General features: G+C 56.1%; 4 protein-coding genes across 4 annotated transcripts in view; 2 read left to right on the forward strand and 2 right to left on the reverse strand.

Annotated features, from left to right (window-relative positions):
* The window catches only part of DGCR2 (DiGeorge syndrome critical region gene 2), a 104277-nt gene extending 101719 nt beyond the window's left edge, over nucleotides 1-2558 (reverse strand). The window contains exons 1-2 of the mRNA XM_077745924.1: nucleotides 2438-2558; nucleotides 2282-2374 (exon numbers count right to left, since the gene is read on the reverse strand). Coding sequence (XP_077602050.1) covers nucleotides 2282-2374; nucleotides 2438-2558 — 214 coding nt within the window. The remainder of the gene's footprint in view (nucleotides 1-2281; nucleotides 2375-2437) is intronic.
* On the forward strand, nucleotides 2463-3918 carry TSSK1B (testis specific serine kinase 1B). The gene has a single exon (XM_077745815.1). It carries the CDS (start codon nucleotides 2612-2614, stop codon nucleotides 3713-3715), a length of 1104 nt encoding a protein of 367 aa, XP_077601941.1. The 5' UTR covers nucleotides 2463-2611; the 3' UTR covers nucleotides 3716-3918.
* A 4331-nt stretch (nucleotides 3919-8249) lies between these two features.
* Nucleotides 8250-9569, forward strand: TSSK2 (testis specific serine kinase 2). Its single transcript, XM_077745866.1, has one exon. The coding sequence runs from the start codon at nucleotides 8363-8365 to the stop codon at nucleotides 9437-9439; it is 1077 nt and encodes a 358-aa protein (XP_077601992.1). The 5' UTR covers nucleotides 8250-8362; the 3' UTR covers nucleotides 9440-9569.
* Nucleotides 9570-11293: 1724 nt separating this feature from the next.
* ESS2 (ess-2 spliceosome associated protein) lies at nucleotides 11294-21438 on the reverse strand. Its single transcript, XM_077745891.1, has 10 exons — nucleotides 21296-21438; nucleotides 20298-20466; nucleotides 20109-20210; nucleotides 17890-18059; nucleotides 17659-17776; nucleotides 17241-17374; nucleotides 16368-16470; nucleotides 15329-15438; nucleotides 12359-12474; nucleotides 11294-11850 (listed from the first exon to the last, which is right to left on the reverse strand). The coding sequence occupies exons 1-10, from the start codon at nucleotides 21425-21427 to the stop codon at nucleotides 11571-11573; spliced, it is 1434 nt and encodes a 477-aa protein (XP_077602017.1). The 5' UTR covers nucleotides 21428-21438; the 3' UTR covers nucleotides 11294-11570.
* Between the last annotated feature and the right edge of the window lie 406 nt (nucleotides 21439-21844).

Raw genomic sequence — 21844 nt, forward strand, 5'->3', positions numbered from 1 at the left:
GAGAGGTGGGGCCCGGGGGTGGGGCCTGGGTGGCGGGGCCTGCAAAGGGCCAGGATACTAGCTCTGGACGCGCTGGGCAAGGGCAGTGGGGGAGGGGTAACAGGGCCAAGCTGACGGACACAGACAGGGGCGGGCGCAGCGGGGTGGATGAGGTAGGGAGCAGAGGAGCGGGAAGTGGCCCTGGAGGGCTGAGCGTGAAGGAAGAGGGGAGCGACAAGGAGCCGAAGTGGTCCCGGGTGAAGAGTGGGTCTTCACACCTTGCATACCTGCAGGCCCAGGTCCTGTCCGCGGCCCAACAGTACTCCCTACAGTGGTCTTTTAAAATCAGAACCGCTGCGGAAAAGAGATAAGGAAAACTGGAGGGACTCAGACAAGCTTTGAGGAAGTGGGAAGTTGGGGGAATGGAGGTGCCACCGTGTAAGGAACCAGTCCACACTACGGAAAATGTTTCAAATGAAGAAATAGCCTAAAGGAGTGTCCTACAAGGAGCGCTGACAAGGAAACCCAGATCCTAGACTGTGGAGCAAAGCTGGCCTCTGGAGGAAGAAGACTGTGCCTACACAACGTGGGAGGCGGCGGGGAGGAATGCTGGGCACAGCTGCTGCCACAGCAGGCCACGTCTGCATAGAGGAAAGGCTCAGGAGACCATTCCACTGCTGGCCTCACACCTGTCAGGGAACAGAGTGACTGTGGAAGAGGGCACAGCAGATGGATTGTCCTCAGCAGGAGAGGAGCAGGGTGCCCAATGGAAGGACCACAAGGCCTGGCGTAGGGTGTAGGGCTGGGGAAGAGGGTGAAGATGGGCGCAGAAAAAAAGGGAGACCCATTTTAGCCTGGCTCACCTCCATCCCCACCAACTTACTCCTCAGGAGCAGTCCTCTCAGGCCCTTTCAAGGCACGATCCTCCTGAATATCCTAGGATTCCAGCCTATGACACTCAGGATCACTGAGAGAGGTACCCACTCCCTCTGAGTGGATATGGCCAAGGTTAAACCGAAGGCTAGGCCGGACCTCCCTGCTCCTGCTCTCTCTGGGTGTAGCCTGTATCAGATGCTAGACAAAGAGTCTGTCACAGCAGAGGGGCCCCACTGGTGGCAGAAGCAGTGGTCCCTATCCAACACTGCCCTGGCTGCTTGCATTGTCCTCATGGAGCATTCCCAGGAGCGATTCAGGCGCAGCTTTCAATCTGCCGTGGGAGCCCTGCCACGGTTACAGGCGAGGCCGACCCCAGGGAGGCAACTCACAGCTAAGAGCAGATATCCCAGCCAGTTGTTCCCTTGCAGAGCCACTGTTGGAGACGCAGGCCAGCAAAGGTTCCGATGAGAGTAGGACAGGGAGGTGAAAAGGCCAAATGATGCAGGGAGAAGGCAAAGCCCTGGCCTCTGAAACCGTAGTCACCTTGCAGGAGTTTTGCCCATCTTGATCCACCTGTACGCTTGGCCCTGCTGTGTGGCCTGCAGGTTGCCTGTGTGGACACCACCAAGGGCTTCCAGGACCGAAGGGAGGGAAAAGAGATCAGGGATATTTTTCCCTAGCTCCCTCCCTTTGGGGTCACTGCAGCTTCTACCAGAGGTCACTGCGTCTCTCAAGGTGGTCCTCTACTCTCTTCCCAGGTTCCAGTGACCCACGTTCCCTTCTTCCAGGGGTCTGTTGCAACCCTTGGGGTACCCTACACTCACCTCCCGCCTTTAAAAGATGATTTTTTTTTTTACAAATAGTTTATTGTCAAATTAGTTTCCACATAACACTCAGTGCTCATCCCCACAAGTGTCCTCCTCCATGCGCATCCCTCCCTCCCCCCCACATCCATCAGTCCTCAGTTTTTGTCAGCATTCAAGAGTCTCTCATGGTTTGCCTCTCTCCCTTTCCCCCACCATTTCCACCCTTCTTCTCCCCCTTGTACCTCCGTCAAGTTCCTCCTAATCCTCCTACACGTGCAAACATATGATATCTGTCCTTCTCTGCCTGACTTATTTCGCTCAGCATAACACCCTCAAGGTCCATCCATGTTGCTACACATGGCCAGATTTCATTGTTTCTCATTGCCATGTAGTATTCCATGGTATAGATAAACCACAGAAAGTAAGATGAATTTATTAAACTCTTCAGACTGCCCTTAACTTGAGTACGTCTTTAGTTTCCCTCCTGAGACTCAGACGAATAGGACCATTTGTCCTGGATTCCCTGGGATGCCCCATGCTGCAGCAAGCAGCCCCACAAGCAGATCTGGCTCCTGGTTTAGAAACACCCGCACACTGATGTGTTCACAGCCCTCTCGTACCTCGGGTCCCAGCCAAGTGCAAGACCACTCTCCTCTGGCCTTTGGTCTGCTTCAGCCCCCTCGCTGGCCTTCCAGGGTTCCAAGTCCAAATGGCTCAGGCCAGAGCCTCATTCCCCCAGGGCACTCCTCCTTTATGACTTCACCCACTGAAGTCACCTGGGAGACGATGCTGAACGTTCCACCCCAGAGTCTTGGCCTCTAGGAGGCAGGGACAGCAGGCCCGGCCAGCCCAGAGGACCCTCTGTCCACAGTGTAAATGAGGACGGCGCTGGCCCATGTCCCGCAGGGATGTAGAGGGCAGCCTCAGAGGCACTGGGCGCTCCCGGCACCATGGATGACGCTGCCATCCTCAAGCGACGAGGCTACATCATGGGGATAAATTTGGGAGAGGGCTCGTACGCAAAAGTCAAATCCGCTTACTCTGAGCGCCTGAAGTTCAACGTGGCGGTCAAGATCATCGACCGCAAGAAAGCCCCCACGGACTTCTTGGAGAAATTCCTTCCCCGGGAAATTGAGATTCTGGCCATGCTAAACCACCGCTCCATCGTCAAGACCTACGAGATCTTTGAGACATCAGACGGCAAGGTCTACATCGTCATGGAGCTCGGGGTCCAGGGCGACCTCCTCGAGTTCATCAAAACCCGGGGAGCCCTGCACGAGGATGATGCTCGCAAGAAGTTCCACCAGCTCTCCTCAGCCATCAAGTACTGCCATGACCTGGACGTCGTCCACCGAGATCTCAAGTGTGAGAACCTCCTCCTTGACAAGGACTTCAACATCAAGCTCTCTGACTTCGGCTTCTCCAAGCGCTGCCCGAGGGATGACAGTGGCCGGCTGACACTAAGCAAGACTTTCTGCGGGTCGGCGGCTTATGCAGCACCCGAGGTGCTGCAGGGCATCCCCTACCAGCCCAAGGTGTACGACATCTGGAGCCTGGGCGTGATCCTCTACATCATGGTCTGTGGCTCCATGCCTTATGATGACTCCAACATCAAGAAGATGCTACGCATCCAGAAGGAGCACCGTGTCAACTTCCCCCGCTCCAAGCACCTGACGGGTGAGTGCAAAGACCTCATCTACCGCATGCTACAGCCGGATGTCAGCCGGAGGCTGCACATTGATGAAATCCTCAGCCACTGCTGGGTGCAGCCCAAGCCACGGGGCCCGTCCTCTGGAGCCATCAACAAGGACGGGGAGAGCTCCCGGGGCGCTGAGACCTCGTGGACCCCTGAGACCCCTGAGAAGAAGTCCGCCACCAAGGTGGAACTCCGGGAGGAGGCACAGCCCGAGACACAGCCTGAGATCCGGTCGGAGGCAAAACCCGACGAGGAGACATTACAAGTGCAGGTGTCAAAGCAGTTGGATCCCAACGAGCTGCCTAGCAGGGAGACAGAGGAGGGGGCTCCCTCACAGCCTCCAGAGCCACACACCTAGTGAGCCTCTCTCAGCCCAGGGGGCTGGCAGGGAATGATGCAGAGCTCATGCCTTTGAGCCTGAGCTCCAAAGAAGCCAAGGGACAAACCAAAGAGGGAAAACTGTCCTGGATGAGCCACTATTTTCGTCAATTTCTTCTCCTTCCCTTTGAACTTGGTAACCCACATGGCTAAAGGAACAATAAATCACTATATTAGTGCAGACCCCAAAGTGAATGTCTTTGCCCTGGCTGACTGTGGTCATCCAGGGAGAGGATCCTGCCTTCCACCTCAGCTCCCCACTCTCAGATCACACCGCATTTCACCTCCAGTTTGGGAAAATAAATCCCAGTGTGCCCAGCCCTACCTGTGACCTCAGGCCCTGGACCAGAGCAGAGAGCTGAGCAAGGAAGATGCTACTTCAAGAGGGAGGCCATGAGTGCAGTGCTGAGGAAGGGGAGAGGGCACGGAGAGGACAGGATCCAGAAGGGCAAGGTGGCTGCCTGCGGCAGAGGGGCAGGAGGCAGGGGGCTCTGTCTGTAGCCCCACCTCAATTATGCTGGTTGGGGAGGTGCCCTGCAGGGAGAGGTGAACCAGCCTCTCAACCCCTGTTAACCTCTCCACCCTGCTAGGCAACTCGTTTCTTCTGCTCTGTCTACTAGGGGTTTCCCCATAGCCAACCAGCACCTAGTTCTGGACATGCCCTGAGCCATCCGCCCCTGGTCATTCTCCCTGCCCAGGAGAAGTAGTGGAGAGTGGGATGCCAGATGGCCTCATGCCACCCAGCCTGCATGTCCCATAGTCACTGTGTTGCCTTGACTGCATCCCTTTCCCTTCTAGTCCCAGTCTGTCCCCAGGGGTAATGCTCCATGCCAGAGTGGATAAGCAGACATTGGCAAGGAGAGAGGACAGGTGTGATCACAATGCAGGCCTGTCTCCTATGGCCATAGGTGTCCCGTAGAGGGAGGAGACCAGCGTTTAGCACTGCTGGCTACTGTGTCCTGTGCTGTCCACCCATGTCATTCTCACGCTGTTCTCACCTCAGCCACAGCAGCCCCTTTCTCTTCCTGCTCTGCACTCACTCTGGACAACCTCATGTGGATCTGTGGGTTTGGCACATCAAAAGGACAAAAAGCCTTTAGACTTACCCCTCCCCTGCCTATGTCATCGTCCTGGAAAGACCCCAACCCCAGGCCCTGGGAGAAGTGAGATCCAGTGAGTGCCCTGGCCCTGCTCTCTTTGCAGCCCTCCCCACATCCACTCCATCTCTCCTCTCAGCTCCCCCACCCCCCAGCCGCCTTCACACATTCTGCCTTCCTATCTCCATGCTCCTGTGTATCATGAACATGCAGCTCAGCTACCTCTACCTGCTCCATCACTTCTCCAGTGGCCAGAGCTGCCTCCTGCACATGGTCTGGATCCCACTGCCCTTGGGAAGGATCCCAGTGCTTGGCCTTGGCATCCCAGGTCTGGCTTCTCTTGACCTCCCAGCCCCCTCCCTCATGCTCACACCCCCCAACACACACGTGCTGTAATCATGCTTGTAGATGCATCCCTGCAGACCTTGCCCATGTCTCCAGGATCAGCCGAGGGGGCTTGGCCTCCACAAAGCTTTCTGGGCTTGACAGCTCCACTCTAAGCTCTGCTGGGGTAGGCCTGTGAGTACCAGGGTCCAGGCACAGAACAGGCCCTGGGTAATACCAGAGGAAGCACCCCATTTTCTCCAGAGGCCCAGAAACCCAGATCATACAGCTTATCTGGTGGTGGAGTAAAATTCCAGAGTACATGGGGCTCACTGGAGTGGGAACCTCTGCTTGGTCATCTGTGGCTACATCGAGGCAGGGCACAATATTCAGCAAGAGGACCTGGGAGCAACTCACTACAGCCTAGCCACAGGACAAGCCTGGGCAGGACGGGCCCCAGGAAAGAGCATCTACTGTGTGCTTTACAAGGGGGAAGACAGCTCAGAGAGGGTGGGCGACAACCTAAAATCACACAGCACAGAGTGGCAGCCCAGGTAACTGAAGCTCACCCCTTCCCGGGGGGCCTCACATTCTTGGTCACTCCTGTGAGCTGCTCAACTGACTTGGGTCAGACCCCATCAGTGACCCTCCACAAGGCTTTACGATCAAGACCTTCACCATGGCCTCCATGGCCTGTGGTGCTCCCTCCCGCCTCTGCACACTCCCATCACACTGTGTCCCTTCAAGCCATCACATACTCTAGCACATCCTTGTCCTCCCCCATGTGACTACCTCCTCAGACCTCAGCCCTCCCACCCTCCCCACATCCAGCCCATTTTTCCCTTATAGCCCCATGTTCCCTTGTCACGGCACAGCCACCACCGGGCACTCGTGCTGTTGGGTGTGACACTGAAGCTCCCTGTCCTCTGGGCTTCAGGAGAGCATGGGTCCTGTCTAGTTCATCAGCGAACTCCAGCAAATGGAACCAGCCCTCAAATGCCAATGGAGTGAGTGGAGAAACATAGGAAACAAGGAAATCAGGGGGAAGTGGCCTCCCCAGTCTCCAGGTCTCACATGCACGGGGCTGCGGGCTGGGAGATACCCCTGGAGGCCCCAGGTCCAATCTAGCACTTCCCATTCCCTTCCCATGCCTGCCCCTGTGTGCATGTGCTGGCTGAAGGCACCTGCTTGCCGCTGTGGCAGCCCAGCTTATACCACCTCCTCCACGTCCCCAAGAACCGCAGAAGCCATGCTGTCCCGGGCAAAGACAGAGTGTGAGGGAGCAGGATCCACAAAAAAAGGAAAAGCGAGTGGGTTGGTGGAGTCAGCCAAAAAGGCAGATGTGCAGGGGGGACCCCAAATAGCACGTTTGGGAGTGCAGGAGAAAGGCCGGGGAGACTGTCATGCTCCTGGGTCCTGGCCTGCAAATCCTCACAGCCAGCCTATTCTGGGATGCAAAGGAGTGACCAAAGACATCCCAGGAGAAAGCAGGCATCAAGCTAAAGCAACAGGAACTCCAAAGAGCTGGGAGCAGGCTGCCGGGAGCCCATGGCAGTTGGAGGGCACTCACTCCTAATGGCATCAGGACTCTGGCTGCCCCGCCCCTGAGATCTTCCACATGAACCTCAGTGAGCTCCCCACGTGCCCCAAGTATGTCCACATGGCTGTGCTCGGGCCAAGATGGCACTTCTGCCTGGCACATCCTACCCCTCATCAACCTGGCGGGGCCCTATAGATCGTCTGCATGCTGGCTCCTTCATCACCTCCCCTCCTGACCACCCACATAGAGGCAGGCCTCCTCTTCCGCCCCCTGAACACTGAGCACATGGCACCCCCACCATAGCAACCAGCTATGTGTGGGCATGGGATGCCTGTGATGGAGAGCAGATGAAGCAGCAGGGCTTCCAAAGTACCCCGAGGAGACACACGTAGGTTGCCCCAATTCCCAAAGCAAACACAAAAGGGTTTTCGCATTGCTTTTAGGTGCAGAAAACAGCTTCAGAGATGCAAACAGTGCTATGTCAGGGTTCCACAGCATGCCCACTCCTCACAAATTCAGGAACCCCCTGCTCATGCAGGTGCCTACTCTTATCAGGACCCCAGCAGCAAAGCTCCACCCAAGGCCCTGCCCACTGACTGGCGAGTGCACCAGATCCTCTGTCTCTTTCTGGCACTCAGTCCCCACAGGCTCACTCTGGTCCAGCCTCCTGTCTGGATCAAAGGCACTGGCCTCCACTTAACCTGAAGACCATTCTCTATGCACTCTGACAATGACCATCCTAAAATGTGACTTGGGTCATGGCTCTTCTGGCCGCAGGCCCTGCAATGACAACACGCCACTCAAGGGAAAGTGGCCACTTCCCTTCTCCACCTCACTCCAGACTGTGGGACTCAGCCATTCTCAGAACAAGCCCTCACCTCTCCCAGGCTCTTGCCTGCCTGGATGCCTCACCACCTCCCTCTACCTGCTCGAGGCCTGGCCCATCCTCCAGGCAGGCCCCAGCCCTCGGAACATGGATTTGTCAGTCTGGGGCCCAGAGCTCTGCCTGCCTCCCACCCCCCACACATGCTCTGCTCACCACAATAGCACTCTTCTCCCCAGCCTTCTACCCAAAACAGGAACTGCTCTCATTCATAAGGCTGGGGACAGCTGCCAGCCTGGCCAGACCAGAGCCGTCCCTCCCAGGCGCCACCGATTCCAAGGACACCAGCCCGAGAGAGGGTTTTCTTCATACCCCAAAAAAGCTGCAGGAAATCGGCCCTAGTGAGGCATGGACCAATGCAGGGTCAGTCCCCACAGCCAGATGGAAGTGGGCATGGGGCTGGCACTCTGGCTTGGCCTGGGTGGCCTTCCCTTGGGCCTGACTCATGACAAGGAAGCCACAGTGAAGAGGAGCAGGGAGGGTTACCACAGTCCTGGGTGCTGACTTCTGTCCAGTGGGCGGGGAGCAGGCACTCCTGCTGGGCCAGCCTGGCTTCCAGGGTTCCAGGGGCCCCGTTTCCCCCAGCTCAGTCCCCACTCCCGGCAGCCTGGCTTTATGACTTCACATGCTGAAGTCACGCAGAGACAATGCTGAGCGTTCCACCCCTCCAAGTCCAGGCCCAGCCCAGCCAGACGGCTCCCCACAGTGTAAATGAGGACAATGCCCGCTGGCCCAAGTGGGGAGGGGATGTAGAGCACAGCGGCGCCAGCCGCACCTGGCACCATGGATGATGCCGCAGTCCTAAGGAAGAAAGGTTACATCGTGGGCATCAATCTTGGCAAGGGCTCATATGCAAAAGTTAAATCTGCCTACTCTGAGCGGCTCAAGTTCAACGTGGCGGTCAAGATCATCGACCGCAAGAAGACGCCCACCGACTTCGTGGAGAGATTCCTTCCTCGGGAGATGGACATCCTGGCAACCGTCAACCATCGCTCCATCATCAAGACCTATGAGATCTTTGAGACCTCTGATGGCCGCATCTACATTGTCATGGAGCTCGGGGTCCAGGGTGACCTCCTCGAGTTCATCAAGTGTCGGGGAGCGCTGCACGAGGACGTGGCTCGTAAGATGTTCCGCCAGCTCTCCTCGGCTGTCAAGTACTGCCACGACCTGGACGTTGTCCACAGAGATCTCAAGTGCGAGAACCTCCTCCTCGACAAGGACTTCAACATCAAGCTCTCTGACTTCGGCTTCTCCAAGCGCTGCCTGCGGGACGGCAGTGGCCGCATCATCCTCAGCAAGACCTTCTGCGGGTCGGCGGCTTACGCAGCACCCGAGGTGCTGCAGGGCATCCCCTACCAGCCCAAGGTGTACGACATCTGGAGCCTGGGCGTGATCCTCTACATCATGGTCTGTGGCTCGATGCCCTATGACGACTCTGACATCAAGAAGATGCTGCGCATCCAGAAGGAGCACCGCGTGGACTTCCCCCGCTCCAAGAACCTGTCAGGCGAGTGCAAGGACCTCATCTACCGAATCCTGCAGCCAGACGTCAACCGGCGGCTGCACATTGATGAGATCCTCAGCCACTCATGGCTGCAGCCCCCCAAGCCCAAAGCTATGTCTTCTGCCTCCTTCAAGAGGGAGGGTGAGGGCAAGTACCGGACCGAGTGCAAACTGGACACCCGCCCAGCCTCTCGGCCCGAGCACCGGCCCGACCACAAGCTGGGGGCCAAAACACAGCACCGGCTGCTGGTGGTGCCCGAGAATGAGGACAGGATGGAGGACAGGCTGGCCGAGACCTCCAAGATGAAAGAGCATCATGTCACCGGAGCCGAGGTGGGGAAAGCAAGCACCTAGTGGTGCTGAGGGCCTGGGGGGCATGATGCATGGTGTGCGCCCCCATAAACTAAATAAGCAGGTAGGAGCTGAAGAAGGCACAGGTGCAAGGAACAAGTAAAATCCGTCAATTAAACCACTATTTTGATTACGTTCTATTAGCTTTCTTCCACTTAGTAGCAAAGACGTTAATTACGGACCACCAAATAAACCACAAAGTGTATATAAGCATCAAGAGTGCCCCTTGAGGAGTCTTTTTCTCTAGGACTCAGCCAACCACCCTCCCTGCGGCGTGGGGGTCTCCAGCGCAGGGGTGCAGGGACCAGCGCTCAGGCAAAGGCAGACTCACAGTGAGGCCCTGTGGGCAAGAAGACCTCAGCTGCAATCCACTGCCAGGTCCCCACCCTCTCCCTCTAACCTGCTCCTGGCTCAGTGCCTCTAGGGCTGGCCAGCTGCACGTGTATCTCCTGCTCAGGCACAGCACAGCCCACTCTGACCCTAATCCCATCCTGCTCCCTCAGACAGCCCCTTTCTCCATCACTGCAATTATGATCAGTGACCTCAGCCCCTCGAGTGCCCTTTCATCTGCTACAACAGCCCCAGCCCAGACCTCTCACCCACAGCCTCCCACCCTTTCCCATTTACCCCACACACCAGCCAGTGCTCAAGGGGGCCAGTGCTTGGCCTTGGTGGCCTTGCCTGGACAGCGTCTCCCTCTGTGCTTCACTCACACCACACTCAAACCCCTGCCTCCATGCTTTTCTGGCCCTTGCCCACCCTTTCCTATAGGGGAAAGCACCAAGGGCCACATGTTTCTGGCCCCCGGGGCACTCCTGGGCCCACCCGCTGAGCTCACCCTCTGGTGAGTCACAGTACTTGGCTGGAGTCCAGCCTGGGAGCTGGCAGCTGAGGAGCACAGGCTGGTGGGTACCCAGGGAGGCAGCAACCCCCACGCCAGCCTACAGGGAACATAGCACTCACAGAGGGGGCGAGGACCTCTGTGGGACCATCCAAGACAATGGCCAGTGCAGGGCTGGGTGCATTCAGAGAGAGAAAGACTGTGGTCTGAGTAGATTCCAGGCTTTCTTGGGCAGTGCAAGCCTCTTAGAGGGCACAACCCAAAACCTGACCCCATTTGATGCCTAAAGAGACCCATCTGGGAGCCAGTTTGGCTCCCCCACTTCCCTGTGAAGCAGCTGGCCCGGGCCTCCCAGGGCCGGGCACCAAAGCCCTCTTGGTCATGGGCAAGTGTGGCCTGTGGTGCACATACTGCTGTGGGGTCTGCATGGGGCCTGGCCCTATTTTGATGTGGTGACCCAGGTTACTGTTACCACGACTCCTACCAGTGACTCAGCAGCATTACGGAAAGCAGTGCCTGGAGCACTGGGAGACGGAAGGGCAGGAAGACAGAGACAGCCCTGCCCCATCTGAGCTGGAGACCAGGGACTCAGAGGTGACGTTGAAGCCCCTGGGAAGGTGCCTCATGTGAGGGACTGTCTGACACGTAGGACCTGCGCAGCCCTGTCACCAGCAAACCACGAGGGCCCGGCCTGGCTGGGGAGGCTGAAGACCTGGACCCAGAGCCCCAGCAAAACACGAGGGGCCTGACTTCCAAGAACTCCCTTCTTCCCTCAGAGGAACAGAACTTTTGGGGGCAGGGCCCAGCATGCTCTGAACTCAGCCCAAAAGGTAGGTTCCAAGCCCCAGGAGTGCCACAGAAAGCACTGTAGGTAGTGGCAAGAAAGGCCAGACACCCTGGTCTTCCAAGGGTCACCTCACCCAGAAGCTTCCTTCCAGGAAGGCCTGTGGTCCTGAGACCATGCTGTAGGCACGTGGGCTGCCTAAGGGCTATGCAGAGGAGGTCGGACACAGCCCTGCCAGACAGTGCTAGATGCTCTTTAATGACGGCTAAATAAAAACAGACAGGGGGTTAATAGAAAAGAGTACCAACAAGGCCTTGGGGTGAACCCCAAGGGCTGTGAGGGCAAGTCTTGTGCCAGCCTGGTCGAGGCACGGCATCTCTTCCAGGGCTCCTGGACAGTCACCGTTTCTGGCCCGGGCCTGGGTCCCCAGAAGGCTGGAGTCCTCTGCCAAGCGGGCAGCTGCCCTGCAGGCTCCACAAAGCCTCCACCGGCCCAGCCCGGGCCTCGCTCTAGAAGAAGTCTGAGGCTTTGCGCCGGGCGGGGAGCTGTAGCAGATTATCCGTGATGGAGGCTGGATCTTGGTTGAGTGGGGTGCGTGCCGCAGAGCCAGGAGCCGGCGTGCTCGTGGGAGTTTGGGGCCCACCAGCGGGGGTCTTGAGGTGGGTTGAGCGTGCTGGAGATGGGGTGTAGCTGGCCCGCAGGGCCCGGTCTGTGTACTTGCTGGCTGTCCTGCTCACGAGGCGCTGCAGGGCTGGGGACATGGCTGGGCTCAGGCCTTTCGGGGTGAGGCTGGGATGGAAGAGGTGGGTCAAAGAGGCACCATTAGGCCCAACTGGGCACCACCACAGGGGGCTTCCCATGGCCCCACAGTAAGACGCATGGGAGATGCATGGCCATTAGAGGCTGAGGACACCAGGTGGCCTGGCACATAGCAATGTAGCCAAACTTAAGGTCCAGTGGTGGTGCTGCCCTTGGCTGTGGAGCTGGGATGGATCCCAACTCTCTCCAAGGAGAGTGATACACCTGTTTCCAAAGGGATGACAAGAGCTCATAGCAGGACAAGGGGCCCAAAAGTGCCTCTAAGGGCTGTGCCAAGGAGGAGGCTGAGGAAGGAAAAGATGGAGAGGGGCCCTGCATCCTGGTTCATACAGGCCATGCCCTGGACCAGAGGAGCTGCAACAGGGCCCACCAAAGAACCCCCCTGGGCTTGCCCTGCATGCCGTGCATCCATACTGCAGGGGTGGGCCAAACGGGAGCAGGGAGAGACCCCCACCCACACAGGTCAGACACGCCTCACCTAGCCAGGTTCTCCGTCACTCTCCTCAAGGCCTCCTGCTTCTTGGCCCGGTTCTTGGCAGCAGCCTCGTTGGCCATCTTCAGCCCCAGCCGTTCCCTGCGGCCTGGCTCCAAGATCTACACGACAGCAAGTGTGAGGGTGGCCTGCCACTGAGCCAGGCAGTCCCTTGCTACTGGGGCACCTGCCTCTTTCCCGTGACAACCCACTACGGCCTCCCCCATAGCCCCCAAACGGCTTGCCTGAACTGCCCACTTGCCTGTCCTCACGGTTTCCTGAAAACCAGCACTGCCAACTTACGGACCTCTGACAGTCTTGTAGGAAAGAAACACGGGGCGCCTGGGTGGCTCAGTCGGTTAAGTGTCCGACTTCGGCTCAGGTCATGATCTCACGGTTCGTGGGCTCGAGCCCCACGTCGGGGTCTGTGCTGACAGCTAGCTCAGAGCCTGGAGCCTGCTTCAGATTCTTTGTCTCCCTTTCTCTGACCCTCCCCTGTTCATGCTGCTTCTCTCTCTTAGAAATAAATAAAACATTAAAAAAAAAATTTTTTTTTTTTAAAGGAAACAGGTCTTTTTGGATCTGCTTCTCCCTGACTACCAGAGTAAACAGCTTTCTGTGTTTAACATCTATCAATCTTCTGTATTTCTTTCCAGAACTTCCCAAGACCCATCCTTGGCCTATTTTTCTATCAAAGCGTTTGTTTACTTAGGGCTTTACCCACATCAGTTACTTTAAGCTATGCCACAAATTCCCTCTCAGTTATGCACTTTCAGTTTTACTTACGTGTGTTTGCTTTTTGTTGTACTTAAGTTAATCAGTTTATAGAGTATAACCTAACCCTCACTTCCCTTAAGATCTAACCTTTCCTATCTTAGGATCAAATTGAATACTATTACTATTTTCTAAGTGTTTTATATTTATTGTTTTTTATACTTAACATTTCCACTTCCAGGAACTCATTCCGCCATGTGCATCAAGAACTTCATTTCCACACACTACCACTCAGCACAATTTGAGCTATTGTCTCTCACATATCCTGAACTCTAATTTGGACTAAAGTTTGTTCAGCATCTCTTCCCTACCTCCCTGTAGGCTCTAGGACCAGGGGCAGACTTCCGACACACCTGTACCTGCAGCATGCCTTGACACACCTGCCGCCACACACTCCTCCCCGTCATTCCTCTCTTCAGTTTTCCTTGGGGCACCTGGGTGGCTCAGTTGGTTGAGCATCTGACTTCGGCTCAGGTCATGATCTCATAGTTCGTGGGTTCGAGCCCTGCGTTGGGCTCTGTGCTGACAGCCAGCTCAGAGCCTGGAGCCTGTTTCAGATTCTGTGTCTCCTTCTCTCTCTGCCCCTCTCCCTCTCATGTTCTGTCTCTCTCTGTCTCAAAAATAAACTATTAAAAAAAATTTTTTTTTAAGTTTTCCTTGGTTTTCCTGTGGGCCATGCAAGTTTAAGAACCAAGGTGCCAATTGGGGCGCCTGGGTGGCTTAGTTGGTTAAGTGTCCGACTTTTGCTTAGGTCATGATCTCGCGGTTTGTGGGTTCGAGCCCCGCGTCGGGCTCTGTGCTGACTGCCAGCTCAGAGCCTGGAGCCTGTTTCAGTCTGTGATTCCCTCTCTCTCTGACCCTCCCCTGCTCACGCTGTCTCTCTCTCCTTGAAATAAAAAAAAAAAACATTAAAAAAAAAAAAAAAGAACCAAGCTGCCAAAATCCTCTGCACACATTCTGTTTGGACATGTGTTCCCTCTCATAAGTCCTCAGAGGAGAACGAGCAGTGCTATGCTGGGGAGGCCGCACAGTGGGGCCCGCACCCTCCGGCAGTTTTCCTTACCAAAGTCTATACCACTTGTCTGTGGCTTCTTTATAATTATTGCTAGTCATTCTACATTTCTGCTGCTATAGCTAACGAGACCTCTTTTTCTGTTGCATTTTTTTAACAGTTTCACTTTTTTTTTTAAATGTTTATTTATTTCGAAAGAGGGAGGGAGAGAGCGAGCGAGCTCTGAAGGGGTAGAGAGAGAAGAGAGCAAGCAGGCTCTACACCATCAGCACAGAGCCCGATGTGGGGCTCAAATTCACGAACCATGAGATCATGCCCTGAGCTGAAATTAAGAGTTGGTTGCTTAACTGACTGAGCCACCCAGGTGGCCCCTTTCTGTTGCATTTCAAACTGACTGCCGCAAGTGTTTGGAGGGGCCAGTTCGAGATCACCCAGCTCCCCATGCAGCAGACCTACATGAATCCCAAATTCTGTGTCTGACTCTTCAGGATTTCAAGGCACATGAGGTAACCCCACGCCCGCTGCCCTCTGCAGTATGACCTCCGACTCCTGTGGTCTCCTAGCACCCCAAGAACAGGACAGCATGCTCCTAGCTTCCAGGGACTTCTCTTCCTTCCCGTTCTAAACTATGCCACTCAGCTTCCCCAACAAACTGTGTGCAGACCAGAGCACTGTGCCTTCCCGAAGCCTCTCTGGGGTCCCACACCATCCTAGGCCACCCCATCTGTACAAACCACCTCTCGTCTCTGCCCTACCTCTCCAGGTATCATAAACCTCCCACTCTGACAACTTCTTCTTAACAGGTGCCTCCTGATTCATGCTCTCCTGTAATCAGAGGTCCCTATCTGCAAGCACGCAACCCTTCTGAGGACGCAAACCACATCCCACGGGACACTGGGGTTCTGGGACCCTTCCCGGCCCACAGGCCTGCAGGCTCAGAGAGCCATGGCTTTGGTGCCCTGACCTCACACCTGAGTCCCTCAACCAACCACGCCTGTCCTTAGTGCATCGGCCCTATTCTGAAGTGCAGTAACTGTGCAGGCGTCTGTCCAAGAGCATGGCTTGGCCCTTCATTTGGCTCTAGTTTGCCCAGTGGCAGCTAGGTCATCCCCTGTGTGTTGAGCTATAAGTGCTGAGAAGACCATGTGCCCACTCAGGGTCGCACCTGAGCTCGTCTCACCATAACCCACCTTGAAGGCTGGCCCTGGCGTCCTGTCCACATAGGGGGTCTCAGATCCTTCCACTCTCAAGGGAGTGTTTTCAACCTCCCCCCAGGTCATCAGCGGTGACTCATTCACACCTGCGGATGGAGAGAGCCCACAGTTACCTGAGGCCAGGGAATCCGGGTGAGAGTCCTGCCGGGCCCTCCCTCCTACAACAGCCAGCTCCCACCATGAGCATCCCAGCGAACATACACCAAGGTTGGCAGTTGGCCCACTCTCCCTCCCTAGGTCTCTGGAACCCTAGCACCTCTGCCCTCTAAGAGGATAATGCCAAGGCAACTTTGAGCCCAAGGCAAGCCCAGGCCCCTATAGCCTCACAGCTATCTGTGTGGCTTAGCCTGGGAAGGGGGCTCCCCAGAGAAGCCAGGCTGGATCAGCTAGGCCCCTATCCTGGCACATGGCCAGGGAAGCCGCCTGGAGGTTGTTATGGCACCCCACCCCCAGGCGGGAAGACACTTGGGGGCTTTCAGAGCACCCAAACCTCGCAGGACCCTGGACAAACCTGTAGTGCCTCCACATACCCAGGCCTAGATCACAGCAACCAGCCCAAAATACAGAGGCCAATGCTCAGAACAGCAAGAAAACACTACCTACACCACAAGACTGTCCCCAAGTCTTACAAATCTGTGTAAGGTCACGCAGGGCTGGAGCCCAGAGCCTCTTCCCTATGCCCCTATGCCTAGCCTCCCCCTACCCAGCCTCCCCTTGCCCTGAAGCATGCTCACCACAGCCTGAGGCCAGCACACCAGTCTGTCCTGCTAAGCTCAGGGCAAGTCACGAAGACTGCCCGGAGAATGGGCCTCACGCATCTCAGGTCAGGGCTCCCTGAGACTCCGGCCCGCCCACTGCCCTGTCATTGCACAGGTGGGATACTGGGTCTCTGAGTCATATGAGGCACAGGGCAGACATGGGGAAGTGTCAAGGGTGCCCAGGGCCAACTCAACAGCCCATCTCCCCACAGGCAGTCTTATCAGGAGGCCAGCTTGACAGCAGGTCCACTACTCACCAGGGGCAGGAGATGGGGTTGCAACAAATCCAAATCCACCCACTCGGGGGGAATCCTGGGGGATCAGCTCTTTGCCGTCAGGGCCCACCTTGCCCTGTTTGTGCTGGAAAAAAAACAAGACAGACCAGCGTAAGGGAGGCCCAAGCCTGCCCTCCCCAGCTAGCTGATGGGCAAATGCACAGGGGCAGCTGGAGAGAGAGGAAGGACCCTGGCTCCTGCAAAGACTTTGAGGACCTATCACAGCAGGTATCAGAACAAGGGAGCTCCCATTCCTCCCAGGCAGGGCAGTGCCAGGGTCCTCGGCTTCAGGCCATGCCCCACACAGCTGCGTGCAGGGGCTACCGACTTAGGCCCCCACAGGAAGCTACGCTGACCACTGGCACATGTGCTCTGACCTCTTTCCCACAAGGTACCTGTAGCTTGCAGACACTCTCACTTCTTGCCTCTCCCACTTCAACCCCATCACCTTGTACTGTGACACCCAGGCCCAGAAACCCCTGCTGTCTGCTCCACCAAGCCTCACTGCACCCCAGGCTGCCTGCACACCCCACCTATCCCTGCCCTGCCTGGTACAGGGGTGTGGGTCTGGCTACGCTGGGCTGGCTCACAGCAGCCTCTCTTCTCTCATGTCCTCGTCCCTGCAGGAACAGAACTGACCTACCAAATACCTCTGGTCCCACTGGAAGCCCATACAGTCGAGAAAAGACTCAGGACCCTGCCACACAGGAGCCCCAAATACCCCCACGCTGCTAGGCTCTGCCAAACCCAAGAACGGTACTAATTTAATGAAGGCAACTAACTTAATGAATTTAAAAAGGTACTAATTTAATGTGGGCAGAGAGGTTCTGCCCACAGCCAGTCCCTGCCACTCACCTGAGCATTGAGGGCGGCGGCCTGCTGCAGCTGGGACCTGCTCAGGGCCTGGCTGAAGGGGTCCCTGAGGAAGCGAGTATTCTTATGCACCACCTGCCTTGGCTTCTTAAACAGCTGTTCTTCGTCAGGGACACCTGGCAGATGGAGAAGAGACAACAGCAGTGTCAGGGGGTGGGGAGTCCCCATCACGGCCCCGCACTCAAGGCCTGAGGTAGAGACACAGAAGCATGGGGCCTAGTGAAGCAGGGGACGGCTTCACTCCCACACTGACAACACACAGGCTCCTCTGCCCCGAGACAGACCAGGGCGCCTCTGAGGCCCAGGATGCAAGGGAGCAGAGACACACACACACACACCCTAAGGCCACATCCAAACACACTGTCCCACCCCATGCGACCCACCAGCCTGGCCTGCTCACCCTCTGGGTAGTACATGAGGGAGTTCTTGGCCTTGTACTTCCAGGTCTCCACCCCAGCCTGGCTGCTCTCGATGGCTTGGTGCTCTGCCGACGGAAGTGCAAGATTATCTTTCTGCCTCTGCATCACAGGGGGAAAGTGAGGGTCAGAGAGGCCCCCAGGCACTGTCCCCCTGGCTCCAGAACTCCCTCCACCCTGACAGAGGACGCCTGTGCCTGTGCACCCAAAGACACCTTCTCGAACTCCTCCTCAGCCTGGTAGAGCCATGTGTGGCGTGCCCGGCTCTTCTCCTTGGCCACCTCCATGATCTCCTGGAAGGAGGCGTTGTCCTCACTCGTGTACCGGCTCAGGAAGACATCCAGACTGGGCAGGGGCTCCTTCTCCTCCTCCTCTCCAGCCTCTCCTGCTCAGAGGCGTAGATGGGGTGACACAGAGCCACAAATAGCATAAATACAGCTTTGCAGTCCCAAGTTCTCAGGAACCAAGCTCCCTCATAAGCAGGAGAGGAACCCTCACCCTAGTCGTGGGTGTGTTGGTGAGAGCCCACACTGTGGGACAACTCCCCTCCTAGGGGCAGAATCAACCCCCCTCTCCCCCCACCAACTGCCCAGGGAGCACTCAGGCGCTGTCCTCAACTGCTAGATGTCAGGTGAAATGTTATGTCTGACTCACACCAGAAGAGGAACATCCAGGGGCTACAGAAAAGGCAGGTGATCACAGTTAAGTCTTGCCCTGACAAAACTGTGCCAACCTGTAGGACCTGCCTCCAAAGCCCCAAGCTCTCCCTCCGTCCCTGGGCCTTCCTACCCTGCTTGCTCCTCTCTTCCTGCTGCCTGTGCTACAGGCGGATGGTTTGTCACCAAAGCCTCCCGGCCTGCTAGGAGGCTTTGATGGCAGGGACCCCTTATGATCCAGTACTCCAGATGGGGCCTCCCAGGCACTGGGCCGCAACTCTAGCCGCCCTTCCCACCACCACAGAAAGGGGCGCCCCCACCAAAGGGGCCCCATCGCACTGTGCACAGTGGCGCATGCTTCAGCAGGACCACCAGGAGGAGAGCTCTGTCTCCCATTCACTCCAGAGTCCTGACCACCTGCTACTTGCTCAACTGCATAAAGCACAGTGGCTACAAGTTCAAGACCCAGAGGCAGAAAGAGGAAAACTCAAACCCCATTCCACCACCACCAAGCCCCGAGACCTCCTTTCCTGAGTCTTGGCTTCCTCACCTGTGAACCCGAATGACGACAGTACCTACCACTTAGGTTACTGAAATGATGCCTAGATTTACTGACAAGATGTATTTAAACAAAAGGAATCTTCAAATTGCCTGTGATGCCTCTGCCACACTGCAGTGGAGAATCAAGCTCTAAGATACGACATGATGAACTAGGTAAGGGAACAAAGAGATGGACTTAAAAATTTTTTTAACGTTTATCTTTTTTGAGAGAGAAAAACAGAGTATCAGCAGGGGAGCAGTTGAGAGAGAGGGAGACACAGAATCCAAAGCAGGTTCCAGGCTCTGAGCTGTCAGCAGAGCTCTACGCGGGGCTTGAACTCACAAACTGAGAGATCGTGATCTGAGCCAAAGTTGGACGTTTACCAGACTGAGCCACCCAGGCGCCCCACAAGGAGCTGGATTCTGAAGCAGAAAATATTTTGTCTGTGTGAGCACACAGCATGCCACACACTAGAACCTAGTAGAGAACAGCATCATATCTGTCTGAGCACTGATGCTCTACTATGGACAAGACCATCAACTGATCATGAGCAAGTCCTATAGCTTATGGTACAGTCATGTCCAACAGGACTCGAAATGCTCTTTCCCAGAAAAATTCCCTCATAAAGTTGGAACGTGTCACGATAACACAATACACGTGCTGAAGAAGACAACTTGTTCCTTTGCTCTATTCCCACGACATTCCCTGTGCTGCTCTAGACGCAAAGCACACACAGAGGTGAGACAGAGAAGCTCCTGTGGAGAGGAGAAGGAATATGTAGAGAAATGCCTTTTTAAGGGCCACATCCTGCAGTGAGAAAACAAAGCCAGGCAGGAAGGCCGATGCACGAAGGGTGATGTAACTTCACATGGCAGGGGGGGGGGGGGGGCAGGACGTGGTCAGTAAAGGTTTCTCTAAACAGGTAACATCTGAGCAGAGACCCGAGGGGAGAGAAGGCCCATGAAGCCCACTGGGCAGGGGCTGGCAAATAGTGAGCAGGCTGGTGAGAGAGGTGGCAACATTTCCATTCCACAGAGGAGGGCCAGAGGCTCAGAGAACTGCTCTGTGTTTGAGAGCTAGACCCAGATCTTCTGTCTCCTAGACCACTGTTCTTTGGCCCCATGGGGCACCATATAAGCAAACAGAGCCCTCAGGGATAAGACGGGATCCGCCTCTTAACCAGCCCCTCAGGGCTGCACAGGATGAGACTCTCAAGCAAACCCAACTGCTCACTCACCCTCGCCAACCTCCAGGCCTCGGCCCCGGCCCCGGGGCTTGTTGCCCACCATTCCGGTGCCTGTGTGCACATCAGGGGTCTCAAATGTGGCTGGAGTCACATCTAGAAGGAAGGGGAAAGGGATTAGAGCCAGTCCAAGACATCAGCTCAGCAGGAGTTCCCCTGTCGGCCACCCGCTGTCACTCTTACAGGGAGGTGGGGGCTCTCGGGACATCTTGCCCAGGGCAGAGCCAAACTTGATGGCGATCTGACGCATCCGCTCCAGGTCTCCATTCTCCTCAGCCTCCAGGTACTCTTTCTGGGCTTGCAGCTTTTCCACATCAGGAAAGAAGTCCCTCTGGATGACCGTCTGGAGGCCCTGTCAGAAGTCAGAATAAAAGTCATAATTCACATCTGCTTCTTCTCTGCCTTTCAGTCTACCAATGCACACGCTAAGGTCCTTGCTAATATCCCAAACTCAGTCCAACCCATTGATCCTCTGACTTTAGCTGCACTTTCCAACGAGGATAAGCATTCCCTATGATCTTGCTGCAACATCTAACAATACTAAACGTTCACCTGATTTCCATGAAACCCTTCTCTCTCCCCTCATTAACTCGCTCTCCTTCTCCTTTGCTGGCAACGCGTCCACACTAGCTGGACCAAGGTGGGTGCTGCCCCCTTAATTCCATCCTTAACCTATTTCCGATCTGAACGCTTTACCTGGATGACTTAGGCCTGTCACTCCCGCCAGGAACACTGGTTGAGACTCCCAAGTCTGTACCTCCAGCCAGACTTGCTCCTGGCTGCACATCTGTGCACCCAGCTGTCCACTAACGCCACCTGCCTGTCTGTCCCAGAGGCCTCCCAAAACAAACAGCTCTCTTAGAAAGTCCTCTTTGCCACCATCCTTCCACACTCCTACTTTACTAAAAAACCGTCTTTCCCCGAAATCCTCCCCCGCCACCACATACAAAACCGCCCCCACTCTCCCCTAACAACGCTACTAGTGCCGCCTCCATCAAGGACAAGTCACTCTGCACCGTGCTTATTTGGCTCTCCGACTACCCACACCCCAAAAACACGAACTCAAGCTGCTCCACCTCCGCGAGGGGACAAAACTGTCACGACCCGAAAGGAAGGACCCAAGAAGAGCGCGAGGAGGAGAAAGGACCCAGAATTCGCTAGAGTCCGCATCGAAGTCTTACCTCGATGTACTCTTCCTCGTCCAGGACCCGTTGCTTGCTCGTCGCAAGCGACTCCCCTGCCGCGCGTTTCCTCCGGGGCCCGGAGGCGGCAGGTAGCAGCAAGGCCCGGGTTGACGCGCCGGGCGTCTCCATCGCTATCCCAGGACTGCTCGGGCTGCGCAGGCTCGTAACAGGGTCCGGAGACGGCGGGGGCGGAACCGCGCCAGCTGCGCAGGCGTTCGCAACAGTCCACCAATGGAAGAGCTGCGCATTTTGAAGACCAGCCGGCGCGCTGTGGTGACGTCACTATTATCCCTGCGCCTTATGGGAGCTGTAGTCTTTGCCCCGCCCTGCTGTGGTCCTGCGAATCTTAACTATGGGCACCAGGGAGCGCTATGGTGTGGGAGGCTAAGGGGCGTGTCATTCACGCTAATCCTGAAAAATTCAGCACTGCTAAATTGAAAGACCTCGGAATTCCAGTTTCTCGAGAATAATCATTGGGTATACTTCTATATCATTAACAAAAACACATTGTGGCTATATACTCGTTTCAAAGTTTTTATTCAAACT

This window comes from Crocuta crocuta, unplaced genomic scaffold (genome assembly GCF_008692635.1).
Source record: "Crocuta crocuta isolate KB4526 unplaced genomic scaffold, BGI_CrCroc_1.0 scaffold344, whole genome shotgun sequence".
NCBI classification, from domain to species: domain Eukaryota; kingdom Metazoa; phylum Chordata; class Mammalia; order Carnivora; family Hyaenidae; genus Crocuta; species Crocuta crocuta.